This window comes from Schistocerca americana, chromosome 1, assembly GCF_021461395.2.
Source record: "Schistocerca americana isolate TAMUIC-IGC-003095 chromosome 1, iqSchAmer2.1, whole genome shotgun sequence".
Taxonomy (NCBI): Eukaryota; Metazoa; Arthropoda; class Insecta; order Orthoptera; family Acrididae; genus Schistocerca; species Schistocerca americana.
The window spans coordinates 524,002,629-524,022,120 of NC_060119.1; the positions used below are offsets into that span (position 1 = coordinate 524,002,629).

A 19,492-nucleotide genomic window follows, 5' to 3' on the forward strand; every position below is an offset into this window, starting at 1 on the left:
CCAGGATCGTCTGTATATTCGTGTTTGCCGGGATTACTTCAGATAGTTTTTACAAACTGTTTTCTATCACGGAAATAAAGCGAGGTGAGACCCAAGTCATATTTCCATCTTCAACGTACATCACGTACAAGAATTTAACAAATGAACCTTGACCCACACTCTGACGGTAGCGGAAGCTAAGCGTTCATTTACCCTCGTTTTTCAGACAAAATCAGGAGATTATCATTTGATAATAAATCAAGGTTACAACCCACTATGTTGTCGCCGCAGTAACATTCTTTACTTTCCCGCCTACCGAGAGGGTTATCAGTAATCTTTCACAACATTTCTTTTTGAGAACAGTGTTCTGGCAAAAGTGCTTTCAAAATTAGCTCAAACAGTCTCTACCGCTAAAAACATTTACTTTGTGGGAGCGGGTTTCTGTCAGTTTTCGACTATCTTCAGAGCTCATACCACGATGGTACCTACCATTATGGTATGAAATCTGAAGATGGTCAAGAATTTACCGAAACCCGTTACCACAAAATCAATGTCTTTTGCGGACGAGACTATTTGTGTCATACATCAATGGGTTATCGTTTATGAAAGCTGTGGATTTGCAGGAAGCAGTGTGACGACAGACGCCGCTGACGGCGCCGTCTTGGGGTCCTCTGTGGCTGCTACTCACCCCGTCCACAGGATGAACTCGATGTTGTCGCCCTGCCTGGTGCGCATGAAGCGCACCGCGGACTCCACCAGCACCCACGGCGGGTCGCAGTCGTAGTCGCCGAAGCGGCCCGGGGACCGCGACGACGACCCCACGTGGCCGCCGTCCGGCGGCCGGCAGTCTGCAACACACAGCGCACGCACACCTCTCAGCTACACCGCCTCATCTGTCGCCGTCAGCATGCACCGAGGGCTTAGTACTGTTAACGAACACACACAGTGACCTAATAGTTGGTTTTTAGGATTTCAGAGGGTACTTACAGTTAGTAGGTAAAATTAACACGTCCATTTAACTATTTTATTATTGTTACTGCAGAACCTATGTTTCGGGTTATAAGCCCATTTTCAAGAACACAACTGATTTCCAAAGATGGTAATGCACCATAAACGTGATGATAAGGCAAAGACAGTCATCTCAACTTTTTAATATATCGGTCCATATTGTGTTATTACTAGAGATGATGACAGTTTTAGGCTGGACTGTTATCAGGCGGAAACACTGAATAAAACGTTCTCGGATTTCCAGCCGCGTCGACTACAACGAATGAATTGAAGTTCACCATCTGAACCCATGTGATCATTCCATTTCATATACCATAATGTTGCACATAGGTTTTTGTATGAGTCGGCACATTCCAATTGGGTCTCATTCATATCACAGTCATAGGACACTGCGTTTTTCGTTTTGTGAAGTGTACAATTTTACATTTCTTAAATTATAAAGCAAGCTGACAATCTTTACAGCACTTTGAAATCCTATCAAGATCTGACTGAATAGTTATGCAGCAACTTTTCCGACACTACTTCATTTTATATAAGTCTGAGATTACCATTAATACTGTCAGCAAGGTCATTGATATGCATTATGTACAGCAAGGATACCAACACGTTTCATTGGAACACACGCGAAGTTACTTCTACGTCTCACGATGAATCTATAGCCAAGATAATATGCTCCCTACTAAAAAATCCTCATTCCAGTCAGATATTTCGCATGATACCTTCCGCGATCGTACTTTGGCAATAAGCATAGACGTGGTGTTGAGTCAAATGGTTTTCTAAATCAAGAAATGCTGCATCTACCTTACTGCCTTGATCCTACATAAGTGTAAGTTTATTTCTGAATTAGTGCTAGGGGTCATGGAGAATGTCATTATGTTCGAGATTACCGCCTTATTTTTTTGAGTTCGGGGTATGTTCTAAGATTCCAAGACAAATCGATGTTAAGAATATTGGACGGCAGATTTGTCGTTCACCTCTACTACCCTTTTGTAGACCTGTGTGACCTACGCTTTCTTCCAAATACTGGGCACGGTTTCCTAACTGAGGTTTCTGCGGTACATTGTACTTAGAAGAGGGGCTACCTCAGTTTAGAAGCTTGTTGGGATTCCATCAGGCCATACTTCAATTCTAACGATTTCAGCTGCTCCTCTACACGACTAATACTAAGACTCACTTCATTCGTCTTTTCGCTAATAGAGGATTAAATCGGAGCATTTCTCTTGGGTTTTCCTTTGTAAAGGAAAATTTGGAAACGAAGTTAAATATTTTTACACCTTCATTTCAGTTCTTGACTCACTCTCCCCGTGTGACTGGACACCTAACTTTGGTGCTACTAACACCCTTTGCACACAACCTGAATTTCTTTACGTAGCTGGGGGACTGATGACCTTAGCTGTTTCGTCCCCCTTAAACATCCCAACAACCACCACCACCATCTTTACGTAGCAAAATGGGACATGTACAGCTGTCGCTTTGATGTTATTTTATTATATTGCAATCAATTTCCGTAACCTGATACGCCATCTTCAGGCCTTAACTGACGCTGAGGGGGCAAACTGCAATCAATAACACGATTTCGTCAGTGGCCAACATCTATGAGACCGCTACGGTCTGATGACCTCAGAAGTTAAGTCCCATAGTGCTCAGAGCCATTTGAACCTTTTTTTTTTTGTAAAAAGCGATGTTGTGGCCACAACAATCAGTATAGCCAGTTGATGGCAGGAACCACAACGTTGATTTTATGGTTTTCTATGGAAGCCAGTTCACAAATGTTAGCCATTGATGCGATCCTACATACGGCTGCAGTTCTCCCCCTCAGCTTCAGTTATAGCCTGAACATAGTGTACAGAGTAATCAAAATTGGTTGCAATGTAACATCAACACGACGGCTGGGGAATTTAATTTTACTAGTAAGTAAACCGTTGAAGTACCGCAGACTATCTGTTACAGGGGTGAACATACAAATAATTTTTTTCGCTTTTCTGAAGAATCATTTCACAATAGTACGGTAGTCAATGACGGCTTCACGTGTTGCTCTCTCGACAGTCAAACCAGTTTCATTCAGCAGTGGCATAAACTGATTAGTGACGGAGAACCTACCATCAATACATCCTGCAAATGCTTGTATGAGAACACTGCTCTTCTTGAAACTTCGTGGTAGATTAAAACCGCGTGCTGGAGCGAGACTCGAACTCTGGACCCTTGCCTTCCACGATCAAGTGCTTTACCAACTCAGCTACCCAAGCATGACTCACAGCTCGTATTCACAGCTTCAATTCTGCCAGTACCTCGTCTCCCACGTTCCAAACTTCACTGAAGCTCTCCTGCAGACCTTGCAGAACTAGCACTAGCGGAATAAAGGACGTTGCGGACACATGGCTAAGCCGCAGCCTGGAGGATGTTTACAGAACGAAATTTTCACTCTACAACGAAGTGAGCGCTGATATGAAACTTCCTGGCAGATTAAAACTGTGTGCCGGACCGAGACTCGAACTCGGGACTGCTCATCTTAATTTTAATACTTTTTAGGAAATCCTTCTGATGCAGCTGACGAATTTTACGAAGAACGAGGTCAAAATTCCTTGATCCTGATAATTTGTTTGGCTTAAGAGACGACGTTCAAATTACTATCAATCAAAACGTCGAAAAAAATTCATCATAAAATTCCCAGACAAATACTAATTATATTTACGTAATCCTAAACAGGTTCATCCAGGACACATCATGATTACATGCTATTTGATTTTTACTTGGCTATTTTTCTAATGGTTTTCATTTTTGTATTTCAGCCCTCCCAACAGCTGACAGTCAGTAGATTATTAACGCGTTTTTATGCCAAGAACCAGAAGTTTGTGACGGTGACCTATTGTCATTTAGATGCGCTGAATTATCCATATAATTGGTCGTCAACGTAATGAGAAATTACGTGCAACTCAGTATAGTCGATCAGACACAGGTATTACGTTAAACCTAGTAGAAGAAGAGCAGAGCATCCTCAGCGGTACCTGGGTAATAACGGCAGTCCTGGTGACAGTCTTGATCAGATCCACACAGATCTGGAACAACTACCACAGACGTGCCTCCCACCCCCCACTACCACTCCCGCGTAAAACTACCTCCCTGCAATATTTTTCTCTTCAGGTTTAAGGCGACAAGGGACATTCTACATCCGCCATGCTAATTTGACCATTTTCAGTATACCTTTTCTCATTGTTATTAACAGTAGAAAAATGAATTTTTTCCCTCGCGCATTTACTCTATTTGTTAAAAAGCTGACATTATTTTAAAAACAACATAGTAAAACCGTAACCTAGAAACACATTTTAATAATGACACTGATTTAGCTAAAAGTTTTAAAATAACGAAGTTCATGACATTATTTATGACATAGGTAGAAAGCTAAAAAGAAAAGCTAAAGAGAAAAGATAAATGAGGCTAGAAAAAAGTTCCAGGAAATGGAATAGGAAATTTTATTTCAGTTACAGTATCTTTAAATCTGCCATATACTAATCTTTGTCCTGATCTTACGTACGTCTCTTCTTGCCTCTGGGTTTCTATTTAACCTTCTTGTGGAGATTTTCTGCAGCTAAATGAGACTTTGTAAGGCGATACCGTTCCCTTTCTTTGACAGATTTGCTATATGATTTTTACTGGATGAATTTCTAGGCTTTTCACTCGGGAAGAATTTTAGCCTGTTTCCTACAAACTGCATTCATGTATTCATCCCAATGACTATTGTCACTCTGTATCCTCACTTTCCATTCCGTTACAGACGGTTTTATTGGGTGTTCCACATTTGAATACGTAAGCTCTGAACTGTGTTCCTGCTTTCTGACCTCCACTTGGACGCCACCTCTACAGTCTAACTACTGCAGATGACAGACTCTGCATGTACACTGTGCGACACAATTCCAGGACCACATTTCGAAACCATGTATTTATGCGACACATTTAAGTTTGAAATTTTGCTTAAAGGTCTCTACAGCCTTCCTCCCTAATGGTACAAAAGCGAGGCTTTCTGAGACGGTACCGTCAGTCAGGGCGAGGCTTCAAACTCAGATCTACATGCAAGGTGTAAGATCTGTTAGTGATGTCACAATGGCAACAAAGTTCATCACAGTTCCGCTCAACCACACCGTGAACGTGTCACAGGATGGGAAGTTCACATGCCTCCTCTTATCCACATTTCACCCCTTTACTTTGGGGTTTAAATCACGTGGTTTTACTGTGGGCGGCTGAGGAAACATATGAGACACACAGTCACCCAGGATAGGCAGATAAGCTCTCAGGGGGTAGAATGAGGTGCATGAATGAAACCACCCCTTTATTTGGGATGTTAGTTCCCGCACATTTAGTTGTTGAAAACGATAGTTCGCAATGCGAGGAGCAGCGGGACCACATTTTTCACGCATTTTGCCACTAGTGACGTTCCTCCCACACCCACCCCCACACCCCCTCATCCCTTTTCAAGGACATCTCATTGCTGCGGTCACATTGAACGTGAAATCAGACCTTAGAATGTAGCGTGACATAAGTTTTTGTTATGACATTTAGAATGACAACACATGGGACCTTTGTAACCATTCGAGGAATCTTGAGCGTGAACCGAAGCAGAAATACATTTTTATGCTTCTTCATCCTTCCTTTAGCGCCCCCTCCTGTGACGTGATCGCAGGGTGATATGGCAGTGACACATGAGTGAATTAAGTGGCAAAGGGTCCCTCTGAGACCAACCAGTTCGGTGACATCCCTGTTCCAACCGTTCATCATCGCTGAGCACGTTGAAAACGTATGTACAGATACAACTCGGAGTCCCGGCTACCACTAAAACCTGTTGGTGGCAGTGAGGAATCAGTGTTGCCCAATTAGGGTCGGTTCTGGGGGAGTCTTAGAGGGACACTTAAGCGCTGTATTCACGCATCTGTCGCTGTCACACCCCTCCGTGATCGCGCCACAGTGGGACTGAAAGAGCGAAAACACCATTTCCTGCTTCACATAATGTTCAGATTTCGTCGAATAGTTTTGAATGATCCCTAAAGAGTCCATCTCTCATACCAGCGCAAAAGTTTCGGCCGCTCTGTACTCCAAAGTGGGGCTACCACGTTCAGTGGGGCTGCTGGCCCACGGTACACATAGAGATGAATGGAAGCATCCAGGAGGTGTCGACAACGTCAAAAATTGTCAAGAATGTCGTCCTGAGGCTCATCTCACTGTGAACTGTCGTTTTCACCAGAGAAATGTGTGGGAATCAACGCCCCAAGGAAAGGGGTGGGCCGACCGGCGTGGCCGAGCGGCTCTAGGCGCTACGGTGTGGACCTGCGCGACCGCTACGGTCGCTGGTTCGAATCCTGCTTCGGGCACGGATGTGTGTGATGTCGTTAGTTTAGGTTTAAGTAGTTCTAAGTTCTAGAGGACTGATGACCACAGCAGTTAAGTCCCATAGTGCTCAGAGCCATTTCATCCATTTGAAAGGGGTGGTTTCACTGACGACCTTCAAGCCAACCCCTGAGGCCTTTTCTTGTCGATCCTGAGCGGCCGTGTGTCTGAAATGTTTTTCTCTGCAACCCAAGCAGAAACTGCGTGCTTTCAAACCTGCGCGTCGCAGTTTTAACCTCCACTTCAGGGGTGTCAAAGAAATGTGGGCAATAGACACGCGATGGGAGTTTCGTCACCCCCTCCCCCCCCCCCTCCATGACACATCCAAGGTGGCATTGGCCAGAATTATGGTGGAATATGGTGCCATCAATATGGTGGCATAATTAACCGGCCTTACACCCCCTGCTACGGTCGCAGTTTCGAATCCTGCCTCGGGCATGGATGTGTGTGATGTCCTTAGGTTAGTTAGGTTTAAGTAGTTCTAAGTTCTATGGGACTGATTACCACAGATGTTAAGTCCCATAGTGCTCAGAGCCATTTGCACCATTTGCACCTTACACCCCACGTGGATCTCTGAGCTCTGGCTTTTTACCGCATCTGTCGACACCGTAATGTTTGAAGCGTCGCCGAGGCTGAAAGTGACGTCGAAGGGCGCCGATATTTTGCACCATTACAGAACTGCTGCGTCGCAATGGGATATAATTACGGAGTTTCGAAATGTGAGCTTGTAATTGTATTGCGCAGTGTATATACAGTGCCGGACGGTAATTATTACATCTCTCTCCAACTGATATGCGATTTATTGTTTCAGCAGTGCTTAAGGAGTACATGAAACTTTTGTATTTACAGATCAATAGTGGGACTGATTCTGAGGTACCAGGTGTCAACCCATGCTGAAACGCCCTTATTAAGAAGTGGTCTAACGTTCATTGGTGGCAGTACAGGCGCTGACTCTGCCCTTCAGATGGCGAATACTGGTCTGGGACAAGTTATGCCACGCCTGCTCAACCTCTTCACTCATTTCTGTAAGAGGGTTGACGAGTACCCCGAGTGTCTTCTCGAGTCGCCATACCTCACTCACACATGTTTGATTGGACACAAGTGCTAGCCAGGGAAGGTGCTGCATATCTAGCAGAACAAGTTGACATTCACGGGCCATGTGTGGGAGAGCATATCCTGTTGGAACAACACATCAGTTTCCTCTTATAAGACCGTCTAAAGGACGGGTCTAACAACATTCTGCACGAACCGAGTCCTGGTTAGTGTCCCCGCCAGAAAAACCAAAGATGAATGAGAATGAGACTTGTAGCTTATCGCACCCCAGACCATAAGGCCGGTGGTGGGACCTGTGTGTCTTGGACGAATGCACTCTACCAGACAGCACCCATCGGCTCGACGTCATACACACGAAGGACCATCAGTAGCGTGCAGGCAGAATCTGCTTTCATCGCTGAAGACCACGGCGCACCATTCCTTCTTCCCACTGATCCTCTGACGGCACCAATCGAGCCATAGGTTTCGACACTGCAGCATAAGTGGGAGACAGGCTAGACGAGCGTTCTCGTAGTCCCACTGCTAATAACCCGTTCGCAACAGTTCGCGTTGACATGTCTGAGCTCACAAGCCCTCTTACCTATGATGTGGTAGTTGTACAATTCGACGACCGTGACGGGCGTCTGAGCTGCGGGGACGTCCAGCATCTCGCCTATGGGTGTGAGAATTTTAAAGTGACCACTGATATCAGAATCACTGCAAAACTTACGCAGCACGTCCCACTCGTGCAGTAGTTCTCCAAAAGGACCATCCTGCCACTCCGAAGGCTATGATTTGACTCCTTTCAAATTCACTCAGTTGGCAGTAGGAAGAACGTGAGTGTCTCCATTTAGTGGTTGCCTGCTTGCTTCAGACGTTTGCAGCATACTGAGCCGTCTGGCTATGGGCATTCGCTGTTAAGAGGCAGCTATATTGCTAAGCTATCTGTTGGTGGACGTACATCCACTATCCTCCAGGTGGCGTTTGCCATCATCGGATCAAAATTCACCTCGTCTTTGCAGATATATTGAATTTTTTCGGCAGTTTACATATTAAACAGTAGTATTGAGTAACTATATTGATGAAATCTATTTTACGCAACTAAGTAAATGTTTCATTTTAGTAAATAAATAAATTCACGGGCTCGTATAGCTTAAAGTGCAGCACACTAGCTCGCGACATACGGAGGTGACACAAACCCGGACAGAAACTGCGAGGAAGACTGTCGACTGGTACACCAGCAAGCTTAAAAAAAAGGGTGATTTTAGGCGGTTTTTACGCGCTCATTTATCCAAATGCTAGATTAGACTTCAAATTCTGCCTGATACGACACATGAACACTTAAAACACGATCACACATGAAACAAAGTTACGTCGATTCTCGGACAAATGATGTACACGGTTTTCCTTCCTTAGAGTACCTTGAAGTATGAGGGGTAGGAAAGATCGTGCGGAAACAACGTTAAATAATTGCCACAAGCTAATAAAAGCGGAACGTGTATTACACACTGTAAACGCCAGGGAGAGAAAGAAAGCTTGCAGTATATAAGTTACAAATTGTTTATACGTTGGAAAAACGGAAAGTAAAACGTAATCTATGTCTTACTCATAGTGAAAGCTGTTGTACGTTGGTTTCAGTTTGATTTATAACAAACAACAGATGTTATTTACTTTTCAGTAATTGTTAATAGTGCACAAATTATTAATTCAAAATCAAATAAAGGAGGCTATAATTAACACAAGAGAGAAGTTTCCTTTCTGGAAACTGTATTATCATGATGATTTACTTTACATTTCCTTGTTTTGAGCGAACTCCCAGTAACCAACTCCTTCTTTCCTTAATGGATTACTATTAAACTCTTTCCTCATCTACTCCCTTTCGTTATAAGTGCGTTGTCTATACCTTCAAACATACATAACTCTCCATTACATCGAACCAGAAGACCTATGGTACATTACCACTGGGTAGTTCAACATAAATCAGTTCTCCGATATAACTACACTGTCTGCGTCAATCAAGTTGACATTCGGCACAGTGGCTGTGGGAACGATCGAAAATGGGAAATACTTTTACGGTCCGTCCCATCAGCCACTGCACCGAATGTCAGCTTTTTGTCTTTTTTTGCGCGGACGGTGCTACGATATTTTGTTACGTTGTTAGGCTGTCAATGGCATCAGCTAGGTGTGGCTTTCAGGGTCCTTGTGCGATTCTTTGGAAGGGATCTCAGTAACCCTTGTACAGTCCCTCGACAGCTGATACAGGTTGGATATGTTCCTGAAACACTTTATTTAATGACAAAGTCAAACCTCAAACTATTTCTCGTAGAGGGTTGGCAGCCAATTTGAAATCAAAATTATTGGTAAAAAGATACACCTAATGTTCATTATACTTTTACTAAATTAAATTTGTTCTTTAACGAATGAAGGTTCTGGTATAAGGTCCTGTCAATGAAATTTTGGGTTTTGTGAACGAATTCGAAGATTATCAACTGCGTCGATCTCGTCTTAACTACTGACTCTCCTTACTGTGTTCATTCTATTTAACTACGTCATAGTTCGTCAGTGACGGTCACTGATTGATGGCGACAGCAGAACGTCGATAATCCTTGCACCATTCTAACGATATGCAATATGTGCGTCAATATCATGAACTACAATGTCTGGAATGTAAGTATAGGTCCGCTAATATTATAAAGCATTCGATACGGATATACAGGGAAACGTCTCCGCTTATAGTTTTCTTAGAAGATGCTTTACTGTTACACTAAATAATATAGGCGCGAATGACTTGCATTTTACATATATTTACAAGCACATTTTATCATTTTCTTAAAATCTACAGCCATCCCCAAATCGACGTGTCCCACATAGGCACACTGAAGACCAATGCCAACAAACAAAAACACAACTATTAGAAGTTTGGAAATCTTGCAAATTTTGTATTATAAGTCACACTGAAACACACGTACAAGATATTTCAATAACAGTTGTCAACTGTTTGCAAAATGTTGACAACACTTTCAAACTTTCCTAAACACAGGAAGTCGGCGCTTTTTTTTCTAACAACTACGTAGCTAAGTCCTAAAAAACGCTCGTTAATGACAATCGCAGCTATGTCTTAACATAATTTTCTTAGAAGGAATGAGGAAAGTGGCATAGTTAACTCACCACTTGGAAGTTTTGATGTGGAGGACAGGCACGGTTGCAGATGGTAGTTTGAAGAAGTCTCCATAAAATAAATATTTTCAGAGAAAGGGACGCAACGACGGAAGAACCGCAAAAAATGTAATGCATGACTTTGCAAGCTACTTTTTGTCGGATGTTGGTGAAACGAAATGGCAAGAGAAATACAGGTATGTATAAATAAATTTTCGAGTGAAAAGACATCGGTAATTAAAAACTTCCGAAGAAAACACTTACAGTTTCAGATATTAATATGAGGAATGAATCTGCAAGCTACTTTTTATCGGATGTTGGCGAAGTGAAATGGCAAGAGAAATAAGTAAATATCTAGGGAAAAATAGACGTAATTACAATCACCCGATCAAAAGCCGTACAGCTTTATTTATTAAGAAGATAAGGCACGAATTTGCAAATTGCTTTGAACTTCTGAAAGAAGTCCTTAGAGCTCTAGTCCTTTTAAGTGTATCAGATTTTACTTAATCTTCTTCCCATAGGCAGCATTGGATCCGACACGTTTACCAGTTTTCCTTTGCACAGGAAGCAGCCCAAGTACGTGTTATGTATGCAAACCATGTTAATCTCTTTTATAAGTAGGAAAACCGATTTTTAGCCAATATTATTTATACGACGCTGCCTTGTGACTTTTGTCGTGATATTCCACCTTGTGGCAGGAAGGCTAGAATTATAAATGCTATTCTGCCTGACTTGTTCACCTCTTGTAAAAACTTAATGTATTGGAGTGTAGATATCACTCGTGCCGGACTGGCTTCTCCGTTTTAACATTTTAGAATGCTCAAGACTGTACTGCATTTTCATACTAGTTCACTTTTTTTTAATTTTACAAGTAGTACACCAATATTTCCTCAAGATTCTTTCAACAAATCTTTCCATTTGTGTCGGTCTTTATACGCGTAATCAGAAGGACGTCACAGATCTGTAACTTCAGTTTTTAGAAAAAGTTGAATAGTTACTTCTGTGTACTATTCGGCCGTTGCTATTCTGTAAACACAAAAAAGAAAAAGAAAGCAGGCGCATGGTCCAGACAACCAACTCTACGGTGAATTGGCTCAATGACAACAAACTATAAACCTAATAAAAAGTTTCCTCAAGTAGCTTTTCAAACTCCCTATTTCAAACTGTTGACAATAGCTGAAAATTATGTCAAACTTCGAGAAGAAAACCATTTGCAGCAGATTTTGGTGGTGTTTGGTTTTGGTGTTAGTTCAATACAAATATTTGTGTGATGTAACGATAGCTGTTGGAGTGACACAAAAGATGGTATCTAGCTAATGCCTCATGGTTTCCTCTAGAGGGCCGTTCATGGCTTAGTATTTAGCACAGTCCAAACAAAGGATGTACAGTATTTAGAAGGAAATCAGAGAGCAAGATGGCACAGTGATCAGCGCCCTAGTTTCGTATTCGGAATGGTGGTGGTTCAAATCTCCATCAAGACATGCAAGTTTAGGATTATGTAAATTGATCAAGGCATGTATGCGAATAGTTTCTTCGAACAGATACGAGAGAATTCTGTCCCCATTCCTCACTAGTCCTAGCTTGTGTCCGTTTCTGATCACCTCATCATCGGAGAGATGCTAAAGTCTAACTTTCCTTCCTACTTTAGAAGATACATAACTCAAGGCAACGAGTCTATATCTCTTTGTGACAAATATAAGAAATGAAGAATATTTATTAATAAATGTTTATTTATTTGTGCCATACATGTCTGAATGTGAATACATACGTTAATAGATTCTGAACAATAAGAAACATAAAACAAAACTTGTAAATAAACTAAAAATATGACACATTACTGTACAACTGTCTGTAATAGCATTCTGGTGCACGACTCATTTTCGATCTCGCACTTCTAACCCTACAACCATTTTATTTTGTAATAATATGAGTACATAAAATATGTCTTCAGAAAAGACACCCTGAATACGTGCTCGTTTTATATAAAATACTAACAAAATAATTTGTAACGCTATCCGACTATGGTTTTCTAAACACATTCAAGAATAGTTGGTGCTATCACTTCGTAAAGGGAAAAAAGGGAGCAATAAATTAATATCTGACTGAATTTAAGATAAGAGCTACTTCTAAAAATTTCATGACCTGATTTCGTGAAGGTATAATTGACCTTCCTTGACTACACACACGTTAAAAGAGGTTATGCTGCTGATAGGTTCTGAAAGTTGAAGAGAATGACTTAAGAGATGGCTAAATGGGAGCCATACTTGATTTGCAGTTAGAAAGTAATCGAGCAAGAGTCTTTCAAAGTATTTGGTAAATAATAGCTATGTAGGAAAGAGGTCCCTCGCACACTGCAACATTTCACCTTTCGTAACTTTTGGGTAAAGAAATTTTGAAGAATGTGAAAAGTGTAGCAGAGATATTGTCAGAGTGGAGTTGTTGTTGTTGTGGTCTTCAGTCCTGAGACTGGTTTGATGCAGCTCTCCATGCTACTCTATCCTGTGCAAGCTTCTTCATCTTCCAGTACCTACTGCAACCTACATCCTGCTGAATCTGCTTAGTGTATTCATCTCTTGGTCTCCCTCTACGATTTTTACTCTCCATGGTGCCCTCCAATGCTAAATTTGTGATCCCTTGATGCCTCAAAACATGTCCTACCAACCGATCCCTTCTTCTAGTCAAGTTGTGCCACAAACTTCTCTTCTCCCCAATCCTGTTCAATACCTCCTCATTAGTTATGTGATCTACCCACCTCATCTTCAGCATTCTTCTGTAGCACCACATTTCGAAAGCTTCTATTCTCTTCTTGTCCAAGCTAGTTATCGTCCATGTTTCACTTCCATACATGGCTACACTCCATACAAATACTTTCAGAAACGACTTCCTGACACTTAAATCTATACTCGATGTTAACAAATTTCTCTTCTTCAGAAACGCTTTCCTTGCCATTGCCAGTCTACATTTTATATCCTCTCTACTTCGACCATCATCAGTTATTTTACTCCCTAAATAGCAAAACTCCTTTACTACTTTAAGAGTCTCAATTCCTAATCTAATTCCCTCAGCATCACCCGACTTAATTAGACTACATTCCATTATCCTCGTTTTGCTTTTGTTGATGTTCATCTTATATCCTCCAATCAAGACACTGTCCATTCCGTTCAACTGCTCTTTCAAGTCCTTTGCTGTCTCTGACAGAATTACAATGTCATCGGCGAACCTCAAAGTTTTTACTTCTTCTCCATGAATTTTATCACCTACTCAGAATTTATCTTTTGTTTCCTTTACTGCTTGCTCAATATACAGATTGAATAACTTCGGGGAGAGGCTACAACCCTGTCTCACTCCTTTCCCAACCACTGCTTCCATTTCATGCCCCTCGACTCTTATAACTGCCATCTGGTTTCTGTACAAATTGTAAATAGCCTTTCGCTCCCTGTATTTTACCCTTGCCTCCTTCAGAATTTGAAAGAGAGCATTCCAGTTAACATTGTCAAAAGCTTTCTCTAAGTCTACAAATGCTAGAAACGTAGGTTTGCCTTTTCTTAATCTTTCTTTTAAGATAAGTCGTAAGGTTAGTATTGCCTCACGTGTTCCAACATTTCTACGGAATCCAAACTGATCTTCCCCGAGGTCCTCTTCTACCAGTTTTTCCATTCGTCTGTAAAGAATTCGCGTTAGTATTTTGCAGCTGTGACTTATTAAACTGATAGTTCGGTAATTTTCACATCTGTCAACACCTGCTTTCTTTGGGATTGGAATTATTATATTCTTCTGGAAGTCTGAGGGTATTTCCCCTGTCTCATACATCGTGCTCACCAGATGGTAGAGTTTTGTCATGACTGGCTCTCCCGAGGCCATCAGTAGTTCTCATGGAATGTTGTCTACTCCTGGGGCCTTGTTTCGACTCAGGTTTTTCAGTGCTCTGTCAAAATCTTCACGCAGTATCTTATCTCCCATTTCGTCTTCATCGACATCCTCTTCCTTTTCCATAATATTGTCCTCAAGTACATCGCCCTTGTATAAACCCTCTATATACTCCTTCCACCTATCTGCCTTCCCTTCTTTGCTTAGAACTGGGTTGCCATCTGAGCTCTTGATATTCATAAAAGTGGTTCTCTTCTCTCCAAAGGTCTCTTTAATTTTCCTATAGGGAGTATCAATCTTACCCCTAGTGAGACAAGGCTCTACATCCTTACACTTGTCCTCTAGCCCTCCTGCTTAGCCATTTTGCACCTCCTGTCGATATCATTTTTGAGACGATTGTATTCCTTTTTGCCTACTTTGTTTAGTGCATTTTTATATTTTCTCCTTTCATCAATTAAATTCAATATTTCTTCTGTTACCCAAGGATTTCTATTAGCCCTCGTCTTTTTACCTACTTGATCGTCTGCTGCCTTCACCACTTCATCCCTCAGAGCTACCCATTCTTCTTGTACTGTATTTCTTTCCCCCATTCCTGTCAATTGTTCCCTTATGCTCTCCCTGAAACTCTCTACAACCTCTGGTTCTTTCAGTTTATCCAGGTCCCATCTCCTTAAATTCCTACCTTTTTGCAGTTTCTTCAGTTTCAATCTGCAGTTCATAACCAATGGATTGTGGTCAGAATCCACATCTGCCCCAGGAAATGTCTTACAATTTAAAACCTGGTTCCTTAATCTCTGGCTTACCATTATATAATCTATCTGATACCTTTTAGTATCTCCAGGAGTCTACCAGGTATACAACCTTCTTTTATGATTCTTGAACCAAGTGTTAGCTGTGATTAAGTTATGCTCTGTGCAAAATTCTACAAGGCGGCTTCCTCTTTCATTCCTTCCCCCCAATCCATATTCACCTACTATGTTTCCTTCTCTCCCTTTTCCTACTGACGAATTCCAGCCACCCATGACTATTAAATTTTCGTCTCCCTTCACTACCTGAATAATTTCTTTTATCTCGTCATACATTTCATCTACTTCTTCATCATCTGCAGAGCTAGTTGGCATATAAACTTGAACTACTGTAGTAGGCATGGGCTTTGTGTCTATCTTAGCCACAATAATGCGTTCACTATGCTGTTTGTAGTAGCTAACCCGCACTCCTATTTTTTATTCATTATTAAACCTACTCCTGCATTACCCCTATTTGATTTTGTATTTATAACCCTGTAATCAACTGACCAAAAGTCTTGTTCCTCCTGCCACCGAACTTCACTAATTCCCACTATGTCTAACTTTAACCTATCCATTTCCCTTTTTAAATTTTCTAACCTACCTGCCCGATTAAGGGATCTGACATTCCACGCTCCGATCCGTAGAACACCAGTTTTCTTTCTCCTGATAACGACGTCCTCCTGAGTAGTCCCCGCCCGGAGATCCGAATGGGGCACTATTTTACCTCCGGAATATTTTACCCAAGAGGACGCCATCATTATTTAATCATACAGAGTGGAGTTAGTAAACGAAATAACTTGCTGTAAGGTCCAGGTGAAAGAATTGAGAAACAGCAGTGACCCGAGGTTTCCATGTGGATCTTTTGAAGGTTTTATCAAAGTTTATGTTAAAACATCCTTACCCAAACATTAAAATAACTTTAACGATATTTATGACAATGTCAATGACAACTGTATCTTGTGGACAGACTATTGATAAACGACAACAAAACGATTAAACTATGCTTATTGTCAAGTAGAGGTCAAAGAAGACTGTCAAATTTAGTTATCATCAATTGGAAGGGAATGTAGACTGCCAAATTCTGCAGTCTTGTCTATGGAGTTCGACACAGCTGCTAAATTTGGTTTCAGTGGTGTGTCGGATTCTGGGGGGCCAGGTTAAATTGCAATATGATTCAACAGACGAATTCGAGGTCCTCTGGCCAATTTAAAAGTAAAACAAATACATATTTTGGCACACTCAATATGCAAACTCTTTTGCCAACAAGTAAACTTCAAAAATTGGGAGGTACATGAATAGAACTGAAGATCCAAATTTTGCCTCTCGAAATAAACGAATGAAGGACAATAACAACTCGGATTTCGGCAATTACCTTCTTTTTAAAAATCCTACATCACTTACCCAATTTTGTTTTTTTAGAAAAGTAGTACAGTTTGTAATTTATTTAGAGGGATTCATTTATTTTTTGTCTGCACAATTTTTCATCCATCTTATTCGTTTAGTAATTTTTCCAGTCGTGATTCTATTCTCCAAAATATTTTAAATTCAATAACAGAGGTAAAACCCATTAATAATAGACTAATGACAATTGATTTTAAATGCGCAATCAAAGCATACCCTTTCATTAATGCCGATATGAAAGTAAATCAGGATACCCTTAAAAAACCTGCAGAAGTAAATGAATCTTTGGAAACGTTAGAAAGCGTCATCTCGAAAATTCCCTCAAACCATGTTACAATTTTAATGGATGATTTTATTGCTGAAATAGGCAACGAGAAAAAATATCAGAAAACGGTGTGTGGACAAACCAAAATGACCAAATACTTGTTTAAACGTACAAAAATTTCAGCCTAAAAAGCATCTCAAGACATTTTAAAAAGAACCCTGCTAAACCAAAAACCTGGCACGCACCCAATTGGGAAATTTCAGATCGATCATGTAGCAATTTCATATCCTGACTACAAAGAAATTTCAAACACACATGCTAGAAAAGGGGCTAGTACTGATTCTGACAATTAATCAACGCGAATAAAAATAAAATTTCAACCTCAAGATCCCTTCAAAACAAAACATGTTATCCCAAAAGTTGACACTGCTAAAATAACTCCAGCTCTAACAAGCTATCTTGATCCAAAAACAGTACAACAATCGGCAAATCCTACCAGAAAACTTCATCAAAACCGCACAAAATTTAATTATGTTTCGAAAGAAACAAAAACACCCTTAGTGAAATGCGGATTGTGAAATTGCAATATAATCTAGGCACGAGGCACTCAAAAATTCGAACTGTAACAAAACTGAAAATACATACAACACCTTTCTCACTGTGAGAAAAGAAACATCTACATTAACCCGACAGACCAAAAGGAACTACGAAAATGTCCGATTTTTAAAAATCGAAAAAGACTTCCTAAAGGACAATATAAGAAACTTTTATAAGACACTCAAAACAAAACTAACAGGTTACCAACCTGAAAGTCCTTGCTTCAAAAATGAAAATGGGAGTTTGGCTCATAGTATACAGGAAAATTGTAGGGTACTTGCTAAGTATTTTGAAAAACTATTAAACTGTAAGAACCAGCGGATAAATTCTAACCACAACAAACTAATAAAACCAATACTAACTCTAAAAAGCTAACGGAATCGAATGAACTAACCAAATTGAGAGACTTAAAACCAATAAAGTAGCTGGAGAAGACCGTATGACTACAGAACTACTATAATCAGCTGGCCCTAAGGCTGTAAAGGAGATCTGTCGACTAATAGGACATATCCGGCAAACTGAGAACATACCTCAGTGTTGGAAAACTGCCCTAATTCATTCATTGGGTACAAAATGGGATAGGACCGATGTTAATACTTACCGAGGAATCTTTCTTCACCTGGTCACATACAATATTCTATCGCAGTGTTTACCTGCTCGAGCCCAAGAACAGTTAGAACTAAAAATTGGTGAATACCAAGCAGGCTTTAGACCAAACAGATTCAGTCCAGAACAAATTCTTAATTTAAAATTAATGCTTAGGCACCAAAAGATTTCTAGTAACAATACTGGATGTACATCTGTGGAATTTAGAAAGGACTACAGCTCAATTGATCATGAATCTCTTTTCCAAATTTAAAGGAACAAGGGCTAGATAATAAAACTGTAACACTGATTAAGGAAACGGTAACTGACACTAGCTCTAAACTTAAATTCATGGCAGAAATTTCTGCACCATTCTTGTAAAGACTCGTGTTAGTCGGGGAGATGGACTCTCCCCATTACTGTTTAACTGTGTTTTGGAGAAGGTATATGCAGAGTGGTGACAGCAAAGTCGACTCAAAATACAGATCAATCAATGAAGTTAGGTAGAATTTATATTAGAGTATATTGCCTCACCTTTGCAGATGATCTGGCAATTCTGATTATGGATATTACCTAGCTCAGATACAAACTGAAATTCTTAAGGAAGTAACGGAAAAAGTAGGACTACAAATATCATTCGAAGAAACGGTATATATGACATGCAACAAACAAGCACGGACGTTTTTGAACACAAAAGATAGAAAAATAAAAAGGTATTAGTAGTTTAAAAATTGTGAAAAACGGTCTGGAAAAATCTACAAAAGAAGTTCGCTGTCAAAAAAGAGGCAACTTCTTTCTCATTAACGCAAAATATTTACAACAAAACATCACATTCTAAATTCAGCAAAACTAAGCATCACAGTACAGTAATCAAACCAGAATGTCCTTTAGTTTTAAACAGAAAGAGAGATATTGAAGAAATTCAAAAGAAAGAAAGAAAGAAAGAGAGATGATAAGGATAATATTACACCCTAAAATTACTGATGGAGAGACTTGTAGGCTAAGAAGTAATAAGAAAATAGAGGAATACGCAGGCGTACGTGGTGACAAAAGAAAATGGAAGACGTAAATTTTTTGGTATGTTAAAAGAATGGCACCTCCTAAGCTGAGAAAATAAATAGTAGAATTCCACGAAGACAAAAGCAAGGCCAAAACTGAGCCAATTGAAAGGATCGCTGCGAGTAAGCAGGATCTTAAGGTAGCCGGTATAGATCAGGCAGGCGTTAGAGACAGAAAAACATTCAAGCGAAAGGTATTAGGTTGGAATATTGGTCAGAGGGAAATTAGAAAACGGACTGGAACACAGGGATCCGATGAAAGTAAGAGGCTTCATCATGAAAGAATGAAACAAATTTGGACACAAAGGAAGGCCAACCATCAAAAGCGACATTGATTGTACCTCGCATGGTCCTATTGGGGCCGTAGCTGAATAATTATA

At 40.5% G+C, this 19,492-nt stretch overlaps 1 protein-coding gene across 1 annotated transcript in view; it reads right to left on the bottom strand.

The window, feature by feature from the left end:
- LOC124624573 (acid sphingomyelinase-like phosphodiesterase 3a) overlaps positions 1-19,492 on the bottom strand; it is a 1,195,211-nt gene that overhangs the window by 83,005 nt on the left and 1,092,714 nt on the right. Inside the window, exon 5 of the mRNA XM_047149115.1 lies at positions 668-827. Within this exon, the coding sequence (XP_047005071.1) occupies positions 668-827 (160 nt within the window). The remainder of the gene's footprint in view (positions 1-667; positions 828-19,492) is intronic.